Here is a 20,436-nt window from a genome sequence, read left to right on the forward strand (position 1 = left end):
AAGATTTTGATTTGAGGTCAATATCAAATACAGCAGCCACGTGGTACAGTTCTGTTTGATTTACAAGGAATCAGGCCTGTGTTTCCCAATGGTGAACCTGTTCCTGGAACTTTGGGGTGAATCAGGATGGGAAACTGTTCTCTATAGTTAAAAGCACTTATGATGGCTTGGCATGGGCAAGGTGTTATGGGCAAGAGTTTATGAATTCTGTGTAATAGCTAATTAGTATAAGTACACCAGAAACAGCTCCAGGGAAAGTGAGTGATGATGTACTGACTTACATAAGTACATCTGTACCCTTTAGAATTCTTGAGCAATTTTTGTAGGAACATTTCCAGAATCTTAATACAGGTGTTTTGGTATGATTTTTAACAGTGTTTTGAGAGGTTCAACCAGTTATTTAATCTAAGTTTGAACAGTGGCTGACAGTAAATGCATAGGCTCTCAACACTTCTGCTTGCTGAAGTGGGATGAAGAAACAAAACTTTCAAAATACACACAAGAAAGGGAGTGTATAAATTTTTATCAGACAGCAGCTCTACATGACAGACTTTAACTGCCACATCCCTCAGAAAAAAACAGATTGCTGCCAAGCAGTTGGCAGAGCTTTTCATCCATATGATGACTGGTTTTCTTCAAGTTACATTCATCATTTTTCATTGTAAATGGGTCTTATGAATCAGGTTGAAATTTGTGCCTCTTGCAGTTCTTTACCTTCTAGCCATCATGGAAATGAGGACGATAGTTAAGACAACGGTTCCAGCAATTCCACCAATTGACATTCCCAGGATATTCCCATGGACTTGCCTTGACTGACACCTCTCCCCAGTGAAGAAGAAGGCTTGTCCTGATGGGCACCTGGGAAAACAAAGCACAGATTCAATGGATCAGGAGCCTGCTCATGATCTCACCCCAAGGTCCTCACACTCACTATCCCAGATGAGCAGTTCCCATTGCAGGGGTTCATGTCACAACATTCCTACCTTTTTAGGAGGCTATTTACACACCCTGGAAGCACCACAGAATGGGGCTTCTTTGCCCCATTGCTGAGAAACCTGCCCTCCTGGCTGCTGGTAGGAACTAGCAACTGTGGTATTTTGTTTCTACTATTCCTTGATGACCTGGTGGCTTAGACCTCTGAGGTCTGTAGCTCTGAATACTTCTTAGCTGCATTACTTGAAGAAGAAAGCCAGGACAAGGAGGGAGGAGGTCTGTGGTACCTGCAGCTTGCTTTTCCTTTCACATTCACACAGACTCCATCATTCTGACAAGGGTTTGGGTCACATGGGTCTGGCAGATAAGGCAGCTGGTCTTGGACAGGCTCCATGTCCTGGGCTTCTCTCTTCTGCCTTTCAAGCACGTGGCCTTCCATGAGGACAGATTGCACAGGTTCAACAGGAACTTCTGTGTTATTGAGGTGAATTATATCTTTAAAAAAAGGAGAAAGACATCAGAATCAGTGAATGATGCTATATATAGCATGCCTTAAATCAGGGGCTCACAGGATGCTTTCTAAACCAGAGGATGCTCCTTGTCCATTTTCCCTTTACAGAGCTCTTGCTGTACCATCACAATTTCTGTGTATTTAAAGCACAGGATAGAAAATAATGAAATTACAGAAACCAGTTAGGTAAATCTGTGATGTTCTAGGAGGCTGTTCTATTTGGAAACTAACACAGTGGGGATGGCCTTTGGTATGTTTGGTGCTTAGAAAGGACATAGCTACTGGTCAGGGTGCTTAAAGGTGTCCAACAAGTTCACATTTCAAAACTCACTGCCATTTAGATCCCTCTTAACTCACAATCACTTTAGTCAACCTCACCCACCTGACACTAGTCCTATTTCTGTGTCCCATCACAGAAATGCTCTTTAAAGTTGATCCCCATTAGAAGAGATCTTGGAGACAGGTGTCAAGAGTTTTTTGAATATATGAAAATAGAAAGGATCACCTATTTTGTAAGGAGAATGAGGAAAGGGGTCCTTACCATTAAATTCTGCAAAAATAATAAGGTCATCATTTTTCAGGAAGCTTCTCCGTCTCAGCTGGCTGTGAGATATGAAGTTATTCCACCCCCAGGTTACACTTCTGTTGCAATTGCATGACTCATCAAATCTTCCAGCAATTGATGGTTTATCCCATATTATAGTTCCACTATCTGCAAAGAGAAAATGAGAACCACAAAGTTGTGCAGCTCAAAGTATGACTTGATTTTTTCCTGCATTACTGTGTTAAAGGCAATTTATGCTATAAAATCAAGTTCAGGCCTGAAATTCCCAAACAAATCCCAGAGGACTGGCAAACTAAAGATGCCAGATGATCTTCAGGTTAGGTCTGCATGAAGATTCTTAGTTTATGTGAGGCCATTGAAATTCCACAATTTCTCTTTCACTGAGAACTAAACAAACACAAATTGCCTCCTCATTGTTACCAGCTAAGAGTTCCCTCCTGAGTAAGGACACTCCTGGCCCAGTTTGTAGGTAACTGGTTTAGAATTTAGCTGATTTTTGTCATTACTAGGATTTTGTTAAACATATTCATATTTAGGGTTTAAAAACTCCTACTGAAAAAGTATGTACCTAAGTTCCACTAGAAAAAAGTAGAAAGGGATGAAGATTCATGTGTAGTATTTTATTCTGTACCAAACTCAGTTTTGTCCTATTATTTTTATCATAGAATCACGGAAAAGTTTGGATTGGAAGGTACCTAAAAGATCATATCATTCCAACCCCCCTGACATGGGCAGGAATGCCTTCCACTAAAATAGGTTGCTCCAAGTCCCATCCAGCCTGACCTTGAGTCCTTCCAGGGATGGGGCATTCACAGTTTTTCTGGGCAGCCTGTTCCAGTGCCCCACCATCCTCACTGTACAGAATTTCTTCCTAATATCCAATCTAAACATGCTCTCTTTCAGTTTGAAGACAATTCCCTTTTGTCCTGACACTCTGCTTTTTTAAATTGTCTCTCTCCATTTTTCTTGCAGGTTCCCTTCAGGTACTGGAAGGCCACAACTAGGACCCCCTGATTGTTCAGCCATCTTTTCTCCAGGCTGAACAATTCTGAAATAACACATCTGTGAGAAAGGGTGAATGTTGTGCATTCAGACCATGTAGGCTGAGGTTTCCTGTGTGTTGAAGTTGACTGAGCCTCCAAAATGTTTTAACTTAAATTATTGTTTAGTGACAGAATACTGCACCCTGCTGTCATTCCATAAACCTGTTGTGATATGTCACCTATCACAATGGACAAACCACAGGTAGAAAGGGAATTGCCAGCTCTTGGGAAAAAAAATCTATATTTAGAGTCAAGCTCAGATATCCCAGGGGTTGTTCATAATAACATCACCCTTATATATGTCACTTTTCATATTATACAATCTTTCACAGGCAGGAATTCTGAGTCACACAGAGGGAAGATGTACACAGTAAGGTGTCTCAAACTGAGAAATATGGCCAAAGTTTCTCAGCTCTGCATCCTACACTCAGACCTCTTAGATTCCTTGGCTGTCGTTGTCAACATTCCTCCAGGCAGACACCCCTTACCTGAGCTAATGTGGTCCTTTCTTGTGGTGAAGCTTTTGCTCGAGGACATCCTTTTCAGGACATCGGGGTCCTGGTCCAGCACTGTGAGTGTGACCTGGCGGTTCAGAGCTGGCCACTCCAGAACTGCATCGTTCTCTCCACTGCACAGGTGGAAGGCAACACGAGCATAGCTACTGTTCCGGTAGTTGGGCAACACGCTGATGCCAAACCCATAACCCTCAGGGCTGTAGAACCGGGGGCTTTCAACAAGGCTGATGGATGAGTTCTCAAGGATTTTGCTGAAGTTGCGAATGACCCACACAGCTGTGGGACAGGGGGTCTCTGTCAGAGTCACATCATCAATAGCAATCCCACCCAGTGAAGAGCTGGGGTTGCCCTTCAGTCCTTGGAAGAGGTAACGGAACTTCTTCTGAGCATTGAGGGTCACGTGGGCAATTTTCCAGTTGGGGTCACTGTCCGCTTTGGTAAAAGGAAAGAAAAATATTGCCATCAGTGGGATTAGAGACATTATGAAGCAACTTGCCCATAGCCATCCATCCCAGCTGCACATTTAGACAGCTGGACCCCTCAAAGGGTCCTGATGGCCAGAGATCTTAAGTTGGTATTGTGACTATAATATATCTGATGCTTTCTCTTGAGCTACAAGTGGCTACTGGGGATATTTCTCCTCAGAGACACCTTCGGCTCGCAAGCAGTTACTATTAAGCACTCGAGATAGGCCCATGCAAAGCAAAACTCAGTTTACCTCTAGCAGAAAAGTCCAGGCGATAGTGAAGAGGAAGAGAGTGTGTTCTGCCGGAGAGTTAAATCCAGAGTTTATTCCAAGGTATTACAGTTCCGAATCTCAATACTGCTCCGAACAGACCCCCACCGCATGGCCGCAACGCCTTTTAAGCACCCAGAAAGGTCGGGGGGGGGAACAGGTGAGCTACCAACCAGGTGGGAGGGGGAGGGTCTCAGGGAACAATGACATCTGGACAGGCCAATGACCGCAGGCCTGAAGGGCATCTTTTGAACTTACTGGGCAGGAGACAGGCAAGGAGGAAGTAGTCACAGCTGAGGGGAAGAACCTAGCTTTACACCACAACATATATCCACATTGTTTTGTTATCTAAATGCTTTGGACATTTTGTACTCTTCACATGTCAGGGAATGACAGCCTCCAATACAAAGGACAACAGCCTAAGGGCTAAGATTAGACAAGAGAATGGGAATCAATGACCCAGTGTGTTCCTGACACTTTTTCCTGGATTTATCCTTCACTGTAAACAGCTGCAGCCTCATGTAGGCAAGTTATGACAGGTCTTGTGTTTTGACCACATAAATCACGTGGAGCTGCAGTGGCTGCGTTTGCTCTGTTTAGCAAATCACCCAAAGTGGGAATCCAGTTCACATTTCCAAAACCGCATATGCTTTTATATTTCCAAATATCTAAAAATCAGTCTGAGGTTCTTATTGACTGCAGAGGAGCACGGGTATTTTACACCTAAACAGCCCACTCTTAGATCATATAGCAGCCAGTGGAGACAGTCAGTTGGTCTCCAGCATGGCCTGAGGTCCCTCTCAATCGAAGTCGAACATAATATTAGGAATGCTGTGACTTCTGCTGCAAAGCACCAAAATTACATTATTACAACCTACAGTTTCTCTGCTAAATGTGCTCTGTAATACCAAAATTCTTAGCTGTATTGCAAGATATTCTGGTAACTTCAGGAAAATATTTTGGTTTCTGAGCCAGTCTTCTGCGTTCATGGGCAGAGTAAGACAACTCCTCCTCACTACCCAAATATTCATCTTATTTCCAGAATTACCTTGAAAGGTTTGAATTTTCCTCATCTTACGAATGTTCCCAGTGCCATCATCCTCTTTCAGCCAGATGATCAGCTTGTCAGAAGGGCTTCCTGTGGTCCTGTAGAAGAACTGGAGGCACTGCTGAGTTCTCTTTGGATAAAGGATTCGGGACTCTAGGATTGCCACCTCATCTGCCTGGCCAGAGTTGGTGTTGAAGTACATGAAGTAGCCAGCATCTGGGAATAAAGGGTAGTCTGTCACTGCATATTTACACATTTCCTGCAAAGCTGCATGGTGTAAATTCATCATTTCATCTGCACTCTATTAGTAAACAGAAGAGTAGTACTTAACATGAACAATAAAGGAAATGACACGTGACAGCCATCCAAGACAGACTGGGATAAGAACAGGAGTAGCAGTTCAGCATTTATATGGAACTCACTGCTGTCAGCTTGTGTCAGCTTTGCATGAGTTGGTCTAATTGGAATTTGGATTCCTCAGGAGTGTCAGAGATACGTGAAGCAGAGAATTCCGTGTTGACCACAAGCAATTAGTAGATACATTTTTTTTTTACTTGATTTATGCTGAAGATAATCTAAAAATGAGATCTCAGAGGTATTGTGCTATATTACCTTGTAAAGAGTAAGATAATTTCTTATCAGCAATAAAGATAATAAACAGGGGTTGGACACAAAACACTGTCCTGATCTTGAACATGGCAGAAGGTCTTTTTTTACAGCTTGTGCAAACACTTCAAAACTCAATGACTCACCATAAGAAAATTACTTAAGAATTCCTGCTCCTCTATTTTCCATTAACATTTTTGAAGTGTTCTTTTCTTTAATTTTGAAGTGTCTATTTTATCCTCATATTTACAAGGATTCACCATTTGTACACCTATCCTATCTTGGTATCACACAAAGTTGTCATGTCTTATCTATATTGTGTTGCTTTTTAATTATTCAATTTAGTCAATGATTAAATTAATAGGTTAATTTTTTTTTAGCTGTTGTGTGAAAGTTCCATGGACTCTTGTCCAAGATAACATATCTTAGAATCACTGGATAGTTTGGGTTCAAAATGACCTTAAGATCATCTTGTTCCAACAGTTATACCTGCAGCTGCATAAAGGCAGTGCAGCTTCCTGCAGGGCTAATGAAGGGTCTTGAGCTGTTTATCAGGTTCTTTCTAATCAGTCAGGGGAATTATCTTCATTCCCTTCCATATGGTAGCAATGTTTTGAACTCATATCCACAGAAACCTTGATAGAGATTGTTCTATGCAATGTAAGACACTTAACCATCAGTTAAACTTATTTTTGTTTTAAGGGTATTAAATCCAATTATGATCACTCTTGCTCCAAGTGAGAAGCAGGGTTGTGAGCCTGTTGTTGCAATTGTTATAGTAACGAACACCCAAATGATCTAGACTCTACCTCCTTTTTAATAAGAAAGTTAAATAAAGGCAATGTTAAGTACCTATGGCAATTAGAATATGGCAGACTTCAGCAGACTCCCTAAATGTTTAGCTGTACTTTATTTACTTCCATCAGTTTAGCTGGCAATAAGTCAAAAACCCAGAATATCAAAACTATCTGGGAAAATTAAGATCCATCTATGTTAGAAACTTAGAATTTGCCCCCCCTTGAAATGCTTGCAGAACCAGTTCTCAAAAATGTCAGAAATTCCTGATGGAGTCAATGACCCTTTGGAGGTGCCAAAAGGAGAAACACTCCCTACTTATGCAATTCATTTCTATACTCTGGAGATCCTCAGAGGCACTCACCCCTCTCCATTAACTCTTAAAAAAAGCATTGATTATTTTGTACTGAGTCACTGGATGTTAAAACTTAGGTGCGTATTAAGTGCCCAGTTCAGGCAGGTTGGATTTTATGTGATAAACTCAAAAACTCAGTTTAATTATCTTTTTCAGTTACAATTATACTATACGGGGTGAGAAAGAGGAGAGTAAGAATTAAGAATCAGCTGAGGGTTAGAAGCACGTATTTCTAGAAAATATCAGGTGGTTTTCTTAAATTGTATTCTTGGGCCCGATCAATGGCTACCAGCATTATAAAAGATTGTTAACAACAACAATTATAAAGGTTGTTAATAACATTTCTTTTTTCCAGTTCGTGGGTCACTTGAGGGGAATAAACTACTCCTGAGTGCAGCAAGACAAAGACTAACAAAGCACAAGTGAATGTGCTTTAAGTCAGGAGTCCCTCTCCCTTTACTGAGGCAAAAATTACCACAGAAGTCACTTTTATCTTGGAATTGTGTAGTAGTTTACCCTGTTAAAACAAAGACAAATTAGGCTTTTGCTTTTCAGAAATGCCTGTTGGGATTTAATCTTTATTCTCAGCTGCAAACAAGCACCCGGTGACTGTGACTGGGACTCATTACTCTATTTTTGAGAATGTCTTCCTTTAAAAAATGGTAAAATTACCACATCAAAATAAAAATTATCCCTGAACTCCTATCGTAAAATCTTTGCAACTTTCTTCTACTTCCAGAATTAGAATTCCACAAGCTTAACTTCCCATTTGCATTGCTTTCCAGGTTATATTTAAAAGACCTCTAGTTCAGGTTGTTCTTTGTTCCCTTCAATCTTGGTGGTGTGGACAACATTCCACTACATTGAAAAAGTTTGGCAAGAGTGAGAATGCAAACACTGCAAAATCTCTAGAGTCTTTACCAACTTCCCTGAACCCATTATTGCAGTCAACCCCCCCTGGAGAAAACCCAGCTCAGAAGGTGGTTTGTTCCTTTCTTTTACCTCTACAGTGCCCAGAAAGTGTGTGGTCCTCCTGCCCCATCACACTGCCCTGTTGGTGGACCCAGTCTTGGTCATGCTTGGTGCCCTGGATCATACCACAGATGTTTTCAAGCTCAAAAGAACACTGGTCCAAAAAGGTGTGAGTTGAAGCTGAAAAAAAAATACACACATGGTCACCTCAGAGTGAGCTTCTTGTTCATTAAAATTTCTTCTTTAATTTTTGGGGGCAGTTGTTTACAGTAGTATAACCATCCTGTAGAGAAGACAACCCTCACGTTAGCAGATGTGAGCCCAATGACTCAAAAGAGGAAACATTTGATTCCTGGAGGGATTCCCTGGATAAAGACAACAATCTTTGACCTCTTTGCAGAAAGTTAATAAGCCCCCAGTGGCAGTGACAGATGGTGACTGTCTTTGTCTCTCTTTGCCAGCCTTGGTGTAATTAACCATTCCTCAGCTGAGATTATTGTTCTTCATAGCAGTTCTCTCATTGATTAACTTGAGATCTGTCCTTCCACTCCAAGCAAAGTCCACCCAGTTACCTTGGGCTGGTTCAGATGAGTTCAGGTGAGCCTTCAAGGTGATATTTCTGCTGGCAGCACCAAGGGGACAATAATTTGTCATGAACAACTGTGATCAGTGATAACATCTTCAACCAGCTCAGCAAACACCTAGGCAGTGTGGGACTCTAGACCTAGCCAATCTCAGGTGCAAAATAATCTAATTAAGTTCAAATGTCAGTAAAAGAGCACAAAGTGCAGTTGCATTCACCTCAAAAAAAGTACAACAAGGCTGCCAACACACCACAGTCAGAACACAACCACAAGTCTGAACTCCTGGGAGCAGCATGGAAGAAAAAGTGTGAATGGTTTGACTTTTCTTGACTAATCTTTCCTAAAATAATGACAGTGAGAGGAGCCAAAAGGGGATGAGAAGGGAACAAACTGATTGTATTTATCTGCACACCAGAGGTCCTGTCCCATGACTCTTCAAAACACATTTGAGAAGAGTTTTTTTGTGAGTTTAGAGACATAAGGGAGGTGAACCAGCCTGGCTCAAATATAACCAAAGAAAATGTTTGCCATGGTTAAATTCTGACTTACTGCAGTTGTACATGCGATTCAGTCTTTCCAGGTCAATGGCACTGAAGTCTAGACGTTGTCCAATAATGTCATTAAATGCTGGTATCTTTGCTGTGATTGTGGGGACACTTGCATTTTTGTTAAATGAAAGTGGTTCATAGTGCATCACTGATTCGTAGTCATAGGGGGTGTTCAGATCAGTGATGTAGGTGTCGTCATACTTAGCAAAATTGTGCTCTTTGCCTGGTAAAAGAACAGAAAAATGCTTCCTTTTTAGAGAAAATGAAAAGAAAATGACATTACCATGTCCCCTGGGATACACTTTTCTGAGGCACAAATTATATAGCCCAAAGCAATTACTTCACAACAAAATATTAAAACTCAGCAAGATTTGTGTTTGTCATTTGGACAACAAAGCAGTGCCTTTGGATTGCAGTTCTGTGCTCTCATGGGTGACTTCAGCAAATTCAAAAATAAATATCAATGAGCTGTAAAGAATGGGCTACATAGGAGGTTAGATTAGAATTAATAGGAATGGTTTTACAGTAATGATCCTGAAGGGTAAAGTTTAAGGATTAATGTATTCTATTCCAGAATTTGTGAATATCGATGCAAATATTTCCCAGGTATTAGATCATATATGGAGAAGGAGAGGCCCTGAAACTCATAAAGGAAACAAATATGACAGCCCAGAAGTGTCTTCAGGTTCTGCTCTTCTTTGAAATAAATAATTCCCCCAATCTCTGGGGGAAAAGAAAGATATTTTTACTCTTAATTTACAACATTGATATGATATTTCTACTGAAATGGCTTTTGGAAACAGGCTTCTCATGGTTTCTTGGCGAAGTAATTTGTACTTAGAGAAAGTTTTTCATTATGAAGGTGTCTGCTAGGGCAAAGAGAGAGAGCCATTTCACATGTTTTGGTATAGAAGGAAAAAGAGCTTGCCAGCATTTACAATTCCAAATAATGTTTCCAAAATATTTGGCATTCTTTTTCAAAAACAAATCAGCACATGACTGTGCTGGTGGGTAATTACACTTTCTCTGCTTAACAGCTGGCCTCCCCTTCTTCAAATCACAAAGGTCTTCAGTTCAAGGCTTGAGATTATATAAGAGCTTAGGATTGCTTTCTTACAGAGACTTGAATTGCACCTTTTATCAAAACTTTTTTAAAAACCCTCTTCTTGTTACTCCTTCTCAAATATATCATTGTTATGTAATACAGAATCAGATCTTACAGGGGACAACAGGAAAAACTGTCTAGGGATCAGAGAGACTTTGAAGAGTTTGCTGAAACTCATAAAGCTCCTGAATATGGTGATACTAAACCTTAAGGCAAGCACCTGGTGACACACCTGGGTAGGAGAGAGCAGGACAGAGCCCTATTTCATATTTCCCATCTGATCTAAATAATTTTAAGAGTTTTTTCATGTGCAAAGTGAATATTTTCAGTTTCAGGGAAGCCTGAATCTCTGCATATAAAACCTTTCAGATTTTGAAAGGATCTTTGTCTACAGAAGAGCTACTTCAAAACTCATCATCTAAATAAGTTTACAGTTTGCATTACATGGTAAAAGGAAACAGATTCAGAGAGGGGGAGTAATTTTCTTAAAATAAGAGAGCAGAGCAGTACAAGAGCCAAGGGGAAATAAAGGTCCTGATTTCCAAGCAGGGCCTCTATGTTCTGGCCTTAAACAATGTCCAGGTTTGACCAGAGAAGTTGCACCAAAATTTCTTCATTTACAGTGGTCTCAGGTGTGGCCCACTCTTTCTAAAATTCTATCCTAGGAAGGTCTTTAAATCTAGAAGTGAAAATGGGATATTGATAAATCTACACATTGCAAAATATAACTTGAAGGTTAAAACCCACCGGCAATAATTTCATCCCACCAGATATTGATGTAGTCATCCCGGTCCATCCTTGACTGCTCATGGTAAAATCCCAAAGCGTGCAGGAGCTCATGTTCCACAATTGCTCTGTAGTCACACCCTGACCCAATTGAGAGGTTCTGTCCAGTCTGCAGGTCCCCCACCATGGACCAACACCTGAGAAAAAGGGAGAGCTTACTCTCTGTTCAGTAGTTTTCTTCTCTGTATTTAACTTTTCAATCTGCTCACTGGATTTAGAGTGAGATTGTAAAAGTTTTTAATATGAAAGGAGTCACATAAATCATTATTTGGATGCTGACCACGTGCCTTGATACCCTAAAAATACTCTAGCCTGAAAGCAGACAAACCCCCAGAAACTAAAACTTCCTTACTTATCCTCTGTGTCAGGGAAGATCTCCCTGCATTTTTGAAAGCCACAGAAGTTTTTGCCCTGCATCAGCTGCCATTTGGCCAAGAAACATAAAACACACAACTACATAGAAACAGTAAATTCATCAAAATATGCTGAGTGTTTATGCAATAACTTGGGCTAGAGAAAAGACCCAGGAGTATTTAGAACAGCAACATTTGGTCCTTTTCAACAGCAACCATGCTTTGCATTGGCCAGAGGTGTGAAAGTACATTTCTAGTATTAAGATCTTCAACACTGACTTGTCAAAAATCATGGTGCTTGTAAACATGCAAGTGTTATAGGACACTCAAGGAAAACCTGAAGGCAGAAACATGAACTTCTGGGAAAACAAGAAATATTCACAGCTGATATAGTGAGAAGATTTTTGTGTTTTCTACATTTTCTTTCAAAACATACTTAGCTGTAGGAAATAAATCCTTTCAGTTCTTGAAAAACTTGAATATCTGTGCATGAAACCCTTCCAGAATTTGAGAGACCATTCATTAAAGAATCATATCAAAACAATAAAAATATTACAATAGATTGTCTTTCCACTTTCCTTTCCTCTTTTCCTTTCTTTCCTCTTTCCTTTCCTTTCCTCTTTCCTTTTATTTTCTTTTTTCTTCTCTTTTTTTTTTTTTGTCTGCCTTCCAAAAATTTCCAGACTTCAATTCTAGTTATTCCCATTCACATTCTTGGTAAGTTAAAAGGATGTACATGGAGGTCTTCATTAAAATAGAAAATAACCCTAGATGGAAAAGTGGAAGTAGTTGATGAAAACCCAGAGAGTCTGGGATTCATCTTCAGAATTCATCCTCCAAACAACAGTCAGCAGAGGAAGCAGCTGCTTGCAAGCTTTTAGTCTAAGAATCTAAGATGGGTTGTGTTCCTGGTGTCCTGTTTTTCTCTGCTGACAGCAAACCTTTAGACTGCTGAAGTTGAATGGAATCAGTTCCCAGCTGATTCTACATAGCAAAACTAAACAGAAATTGATATTATCCTTACCCTTCTTGCTTGCTAAAGAAAATGTAGGTTCTTTCTCCTTCATATGGCTTGAAATCAATGCAGGACTTCAGGCGGAACATTTCAAAAGCCTGGAGAATGACCCCTTTGGCATTCAGGTCTGGAAAACAAGGACTAAACTTTTCAGTACATTGCAGGTTTTTCACCTTGGAGAGGTAAGATATGTACAGATACACATGTGGAACCAAAGGAAAAATGATTGAAAAGAGAAATTATTGAATTTGATTAAATTGGTTTGCTATGTTAGCTGTAGAAGAAAGAAAAACAATTTTGATATGAACAAGATTACAATAAGTAGTTATTAGTGAAGTTAAACATTTTTAATTTGAAACAGTTCTGAAAAAGGCAAATTTTTTCTCAAAGTGACTGCAGTGCAAATAAGGATTGGAGATAAAATCTGGATAAAGTGTCTGCATTACCTAGGTCATCACCCAGAATATAGGGAATGGGGAACTTCCATCTGTAGGTCTCATTTCTTAAGGCATTTCGCTGATTTTTCTGAAAAGGGAATTAATAGCTGGTGATGCATCCACTGTAGGGAGATGAGCTGAATTGTAGCAAAAATACAATTAGGACAAGCAACAGAAAGCTTTTAATTACTTACAGGGAGCAAGATATCACCCTGAAAGAGGTCCAGTCCAGCAGCTGAAATGGAATTTAATCAAAAATTTTGTCAATGAATTTCAAATACATTTCATTTCATAAACCACATTGAACCTGTTTATACAAAGTTAATGTCCTAGGGCATCTACAGAAAATAAATAAGGACCAGTCTCTAGACACTGAGTTACAGATAACAATAAAAGTAACAGCAGTTTCTAGTTTCCACTCAATATTTACTTAATGGCAATGTCTTCTTGGCAGTGCCTTTGTGGTGGCACAATTATCCATGGTCACCTTTGATGAGCTCTGCTTGCTCTCAGGCAGTGACAAAAGTCACACAATGGGACAGTGATCAATAAACATCTAAGTTGTTTTCCATGTTTGCAAAACTTTATAGAAATCATATAGTGATTGACAGAAAATGCAGTTGGGATTGCAGAGTCCTTCCAAATCATACAGTGTTTTTCTGCCTTAGCACCATGGGTCTGTCCAAAATTCAGAAACAAAAGGCATCTGCATCCTTTGTTCACATAGAGTTACAGTCCTGGAAATATTCAGGTGTGACAGAGAGCTCTGAGCTCAATTGATTTTAATTCTCTTGTTACCATGAGCTACCTGACACCATCAGCTACCTCGACAATACTGAAAATTCAGCATTATGCTCACAAGTCCTCAGGCCTCATCAGAATTTAGGTGTGAACTCACCCAAGTTGATTTGGGGAATGTCTTTGAATATCTCACCAGCTCCAGCATCTGCAAGACAGTCAAAACATAAAGTGTTCGGATGTGGTGGCTCACAGCAAGCAGAAGGAATTGCTTCAAAACTTAAACCAGCTCACACAGCACTTACCAGCTTCACTGGAGAGCTGTCCCACCTGGAGAAGAATAGAACACAACCAGTATAAGGTATGAGATGCCCCTGGACTGAGAGGAGCCTGTAGAAATCAGGTTGTACTTACAGAGACTGGAGAACCATAGACAGAACACAACAGAAGTGCCAGGCAGAGTGGGAAGATGCTGGAGCCCATTTTTACAGTGGGAACAGAAGCTGCTCCCTCTCATCTCTGGCAATATATAGGGCACTTGCTGGGCTTTCCATGGAGCTTCAGCCAATAAGCATCAGACTTTCCACCTTTGAAACATTGTCATAACAATTAGATTTCCTCGTGGATGGCACCTGCTGGCATTGCTCTTATCAGCTACCTAAGTCCATTTGGAGGAACACTGCAGAGAGGAATGTGGTAACTTCATGTTTTCAGTGCAGCTGGTGAAAGACCCATCCAGGCTTCACATAACAGCTTCTCCCTCTGGCCCAAAGTTGCTGACTGTGTTTGTTATCTGTCAGCATTATCACCTTGACTGCACAGGAGAAAAGCCACACTCAAGCAGAATTATTCCATGTTTATAGCACTCCAGTGCCATTAGAATTTGGCCCAGTGCTGCTTTCAATAATAATTAACACCACATTGTAAAGATTGGAAGTAAGAGAGATATGATTATGAATCCCCTGACAGTGTCTTTCCTCAGCTGATCCCACCCCAGGTCTGATGCTCCATGTACAACCTGCCACTCTCTGCCTTCAGAACAGTCAGAGCAGTAATCCTTGGCCTTCCAGGTGGGTTTCAGAGATCACAAACTCTTGTCCTGCATCTTGCTATCTTCTTTCTCAGGGACATGGGTCAGGAAGGGCTCCATAAATCTCTAGTTTGCTGTGCATCAGTATTCCCGCATCTCCCATGTGCCCTGGAGTGCCTGAATGCCTTTAGCTTAAGCATGGAATCCTGCTCCTCCATTTCACATCTGAAACTACAAGTCATGGATGTGAGGATGTTCACCTCTATGTTTAACAATTGGGTTGAAAAGGGCTTCTGCCATGGCACAACTACCCACAGCACAAGGCAGAAAGCTTGAGTAAGTAGGTTTTGAGCAGGAAATGGGCCTGTCCTAGAAAGAAGTCAGTCCTTCAAGCTAAGCAACATATTTTCCTCTAAACAAATCAAAGTAGGAATCCATTCATAAGAGATAACATTGCAGAGGAAAAAGTACAGAGATCTATCCTTGTTTAGAGAAGAAGGGCCCAAAGCACTAATCCTTCACCTAACATAAATGAATGTTCTTCAACACTTTCTTTAAGGAAGGATTGTTGCTGACATCTAAGCAGAACAGGAATACTACTAGCAAAATAAGCAAGTCTCAAGATACAGCAGGCCAAGGCTGTTTGCACAGGCAAGCCAAGAGAGTCAAAACACAGCACTAAGGCCATATTTCCACATGTTTGGCAGTGGATGTGAGAAAGGAAGCAAAAAAAATGAAGCAAAAGCAGAGCTGTCTGAAAAACACTTGGTTTTAGTACCTTTAACTTTAAAATAACACAAGAACCTAAAGCAGATGTCTAAAGATAAGTCATTCTGAGGGCATATATTTGTTTTCATAGATATATATAGGGGGGCTCTGGATGCCTTTTAGGCACTGTGCCAGGCTCTAAGGTCTCCCTGGAGCTCTCTCTTCTCCAGGCTGAACGGCCCCAGCTCTCAGCCTGTCTCCACAGCAGAGGAACTTCAGCATCAGTTTCATTCTGTCCTCCCTGGAGGGCAGTGCATGCACATTATTCCATTGGCTGCAGTTCTGTGAAAAACTTGGTGATGGAAAAAGCTGCTGCTCTTCCACTCTGGAAAGTCCAGCAGGTGCCTTTTGGTCTCTTACTCCGCATTGCGTGAAGTGCCCAAAATTGCTGGGCATCAGTATTCCCACACCCAAGGGCAGATCCACCCTGGATTCCTAGACACAGGCACTACCTGCTGTCACTAAATGCAGATAATACCTTTTGTTAATCTACTTGCACTGGTTTTAACTCCACTGTAACACAGAAAGACTCAGGCACAGAAATGTGGCTGAAATTTATGTCCTACAAAAAAAAAAAAAAAAAAAAAAGTGTCCTGAGCTGGAAAAACTGTTATATCAAAGTGGCATCAATGAAATTTTTAATAAAAAAATTACCCATGAATCTTCCCAATTTTTAGGTTAGTCTGTTTACCCTTTCAGGGCTTGAAATCAACACAAGATTGAACTTATCAAATGCCTACAGGTCAAAAACTCCAGCATTCAGATCTGAAATACACAGCAGAGGATAACAACAGCAGGTGCTCTGCTTTTAAAGTATTATAAACACCTATAATTCTAGATAGAAATAATGAATAGGTGTACAGTAATAATAGGAACACATGTATAAATATCTGATTGGATGAAAGAGCAGAAGGTGGTTAGCAAAATTCCCCAACTGGAGTAATTTTGGCAAAGGTCATAGAAAGAGAATCCTTCAGTAGATAAACTGATAGTGCTGAGAAAAACAAGCAGACTTTTAGACATTCAGGGCATTGTTCATGTACCCAGTGGCAAATTTTACTGCATGGTATAATGAAATCTGAAACGCTGTCAACATGGAGCTCAAGGCCAGTAAAACAAGATACAGGACAGAAACATTTGATTTTAAAAGCAATTTACTATTTATTTTAGTCCTGTATAATTCAAAACTTAAAATAGTGTCTAAAATCAGAGGGCAGCAATGATAATTCCCTGAACATAGAAATATCTACATATTGTCTTGACCTGTAGTGAGCTCAGACTGGTAGGAAGAGAAAAGACACAAAGGATACAGCAGATCACTATGAATGTTTTTCAGAATAGGATTCCCTGACTTGATCACTCATCTCACTGCCCGGGCTGTGCTTTGCTCAGTGCAAACCCCATTCTGAGTGATCATCGTAGTTAGAAACAGGACAGAAGAACCCAGATCCTGAAGCCTGACACTGATCAAACAGGGATCACTATCAAAATCACAACACTCTCCACCACAGAAAAAATATCTCCACTGTTTGTGACACCCAGCACAGCCCCCCTGAACCAACATTCAAATAGTCAAGAGTGACACTGGCCCCGGGTAAGGGGATACCCAGCACATTTACATCCCTGCACCTGCCCTGCTGCCCAGAGCAGCGGCACCAAAATCCCCAGCAGCAGCACCATCAGCTCTATAAAGCTCCTCTTGCCATCCCTGACACTCCACCAACAGCAACCACTGACCTGCCTCAGGCTCTGCTGTCACAGCACCCTTGGCCAGCAAAGCTCTGCTCCCCAGCTCACACCATGGAAGCTTGTCACCCTTCACAGCAATTCAATGTCAATTCATATGGAGCCACAACTGTGGCCATCATCACCCTGGAGGTGTTTGCAGGCATGTGGATAAATGCCTTCCTTGTTTGTGTGCTTTGCATTGCCTGGGTGAAAAAGAAAACCCTGAAGTCCAGTGAGAAGATCTTGCTGTTGCTGGGATGCTCCAGGTTTTGGTATTTGTGCTTCACATGGATATCCCACTTCCTTTCAAAAATTTATCCCAAATACCTTTATCTTAACCATATACTTCAACTACTTGCAACTATTCAAACCTTTTTTAATTATTCCAGCTTGTGGGTCTCGGCCTGTCTTTGTGGCTTCTACTGCATAAAAATTGCCAATTTCAGCAACAGGTCCTTCATCTACCTGAAAGTAAAAATTGACAGGATGGTGCCCTGGCTCTTGTTGGGGTCAGAGATTTTAGCCTTGGCTATCAGCATTGTTATCTATGACCTCACAGAAACTGTGCAGAACAGCAACCACACTTTCACCTGCCAAGAAAATTTTTGGGAAGCAAGAATCACAATGGATAAACACTTTTTCTCATCTATTTTTCTTGCTGGCTTAGGTTATGCTGCTTCATTCATGGTAGTCATCTTTGCTGCTGTTTCCCTTCTCTTTTCTCTCTGGAGACACAAGCGCACAATGCAGAAAAACTCCATGAAGGATCTCAGCATGGATGCCCACATCAGAGCCATGAAATCTGTCCTCTCCTTCTTAGTGATGTACAGCATCAACTTTCTATGTTTGATCTTGACAATAATTTATGCTACGAAGAAAGAAAATATCATGACACTTGTTATATCCATATATCTGTGTGCTTTTCCAGGTGTTCATTCCCTCATTCTGATTTTGAGCAACCCCAAGCTGGAAAAGGCACTGCTGAAGATTCTCTCCTGTGTGAAATGTGAATTTTTCATGAAGTAAGAACTGTGATAGAAGCTGGAGTCCATGCAAAATGCTGATGTTTTACCGTAGAAGACAAGTAATTTAATTACTGATGTAGCTCTCCAGGCAGTGTAGATGATACCGATGTTGACTCTTGAACACACAAGTTAAGTAAACTTCATTTGTATCTGTTGAGCTAAATTATTGTGATCTAAATACATTATTATTGTATTTATACTTAGCTAAATCTTTGAGATATATAGTTTTTAACAAAGTCAATTAGCCCTGATGGTAGAAATGATGCCAAAGCCCCTGTGTGATGAAGGGATTAATGTGGGCATGAGAGTCTGCTGGTGGGGTGATGGATCATCAGGCTGAGCCCCTTTATCTCTGCCTGAGCCCAGTGGAAGAGGGAGTGATGCTAATTAAGTGTTCAGCCCCTGCCCAAGAATCACAGCCTTTTGCAATCGCAGCCCTGGGTATCCCCCATCTCCATAGCAGCTGGCTGCCCACCACCATTTACCATGGCAGCAAGAAGGTATTTTATTTTGACTGCAGCCTCACCTGCATTTCTCCCAAAAGCATCGATTTGCCATTTAAAATCCTCCCTGGCAGAGGATGACAATATGACCCCACTGTGCACACAGGACAACTGGATTGCTTTGCTCTCCTCTCCAAAGCAGGGAACACCTCTTTGTAAAGATTTGCTCTTCCAAATTAGTCAGATGGTACCCTGGTGAAATTCTGTTCATAGGCCTACCTGGAGGTGAACTTGAGCTTAATGAATTACCCATTGCTATTCATTATTTTCTTTTTTTCTTTCCTAAATATATTTAGAGCTAATCCAGTGAGTGTATTTGTTAGTGGCAATTCCAAAGCTGTATTTCCACAATAAAAAGCATTAGTTCTGATTCTGTGACTCTGATAGTTCTTCTTGAACATGACAACACTTAGATGTTGAATGTGCCGTAATCAGAAATTCATCTGAGATGAACCCCACTGCGTTTATCTCTGAGAACCAGAAAGTGCTTTATTTTCGGCCACATTTCTATAATCTTAATGGAACACAAAAATATGCAAGACTGGAACACAAACTGTCTGTAAAAAATGGAATACCATTTCTTGGAATGGAATAACAATACTGCCAAAAAATAACAATACAGACACAAATGTTTTGGATTTCATAGAATGAAATGGCTGCAAAGAATAGGTTTATCTCAATTTTGGTTTACCTTTCCTACTGCGGTGGCCCCGTGCTGTGGCATGTATTATGGGCTGTATCACTGCCTGGCAGTGGCTGATAGCTCTGTGTGAACATGCTGACCCCTGTCACTCCCCAGAGGTGGTCACTGAGCCACAAAGAACGAGGCAGGAATGGCCCCGGGGAGCTCAGGGGGTGCACAGCCCCCTCCCCACTCCAGCTCTGCGTGTCCTCTGTGCCCACTGCCTGCAAGGACAGGATTGCCTGCTCTGTGGGACTGCTCTCCTGGCCTGCTCTGACCTGGAGATGACATTGGCTTTTCCCACTGCACTCTGGCTCAGGGAAACACCCAGCTAACAGGCTTTGCTCTTGACTGGGGAAACAGCTTGAGGAGTCAGAGTGGAGGAGACAACTTGTTAAGAGCTGACTGCAGCCCCTTTTTGACTTGTCCCTGTGCTGCTGTGAGGGAGGAGGTGGAGGAGCTGGGGATGACGGAAAGAAGTTGAGTCTCAGAAGAAAGGGGGGGTGGAGGCAGTGGCATTAGTTTTCTATTCCTTTTCCCATTATCCTGCTCTATTTTCTCTATTTAAATAAATTAAATTCATTTCCCCCATGTCAAATGCAATTTGTCCACAACAGTAACTGCTGAGTGATCTCCCTGCCATTATTTCAAACGCTGAGAATTTCTACCCTGTTTTCACCCCTGACCTTCCTATGGGTGAAAGAGACAGAACAGCTCAGTGGAGTTCTGGCTTCTTCCTAAGGCAACCCATCACAGCAGGTGGAACATGACATAGCGCCTGCATGTACAAAACAGAACCTGAATTGCTCACTTCTACCCGCAGTTCAAATCCAGATGCAGATCATAAGCAGGACGCCCTGATGCACACATCTCCCCTGTGAAAGGCCTTGAAAGGACAGGAGCAGCCACACATCCCTTCTTCCTCTGCTGCTGCTCAGGGACTTTATCCTTTTATCTGACAATCCTGATCACTTTCACGGGAAAACCTTGGGAAATCCATCTCATTTGTTACATGCAGTGCAACATCCACCCCTCACAACCTCACATACAACAAG

At 41.3% G+C, this 20,436-nt stretch overlaps 2 protein-coding genes across 2 annotated transcripts; one reads left to right on the forward strand and one right to left on the reverse strand.

The window, feature by feature from the left end:
* Positions 1–15: 15 nt before the first annotated feature.
* On the reverse strand, positions 16–14,128 carry MEP1A (meprin A subunit alpha). The gene is made up of 14 exons (XM_030236047.2): positions 14,060–14,128; positions 13,951–13,975; positions 13,806–13,853; positions 13,102–13,142; positions 12,917–12,995; positions 12,480–12,597; positions 11,064–11,239; positions 9,213–9,434; positions 8,110–8,259; positions 5,352–5,567; positions 3,541–3,999; positions 1,986–2,156; positions 1,221–1,428; positions 16–858 (listed from the first exon to the last, which is right to left on the reverse strand). Exons 1-14 carry the CDS (start codon positions 14,126–14,128, stop codon positions 711–713), a joined length of 2,130 nt encoding a protein of 709 aa, XP_030091907.1. The 3' UTR covers positions 16–710.
* A 3,115-nt stretch (positions 14,129–17,243) lies between these two features.
* On the forward strand, positions 17,244–18,197 carry LOC103821037 (taste receptor type 2 member 9-like). The gene has a single exon (XM_009095836.4). The coding sequence runs from the start codon at positions 17,244–17,246 to the stop codon at positions 18,195–18,197; it is 954 nt and encodes a 317-aa protein (XP_009094084.3).
* Positions 18,198–20,436: the final 2,239 nt, after the last annotated feature.

The sequence above is a fragment of the Serinus canaria genome, chromosome 3 (genome assembly GCF_022539315.1).
Source record: "Serinus canaria isolate serCan28SL12 chromosome 3, serCan2020, whole genome shotgun sequence".
Classification (NCBI taxonomy): domain Eukaryota; kingdom Metazoa; phylum Chordata; class Aves; order Passeriformes; family Fringillidae; genus Serinus; species Serinus canaria.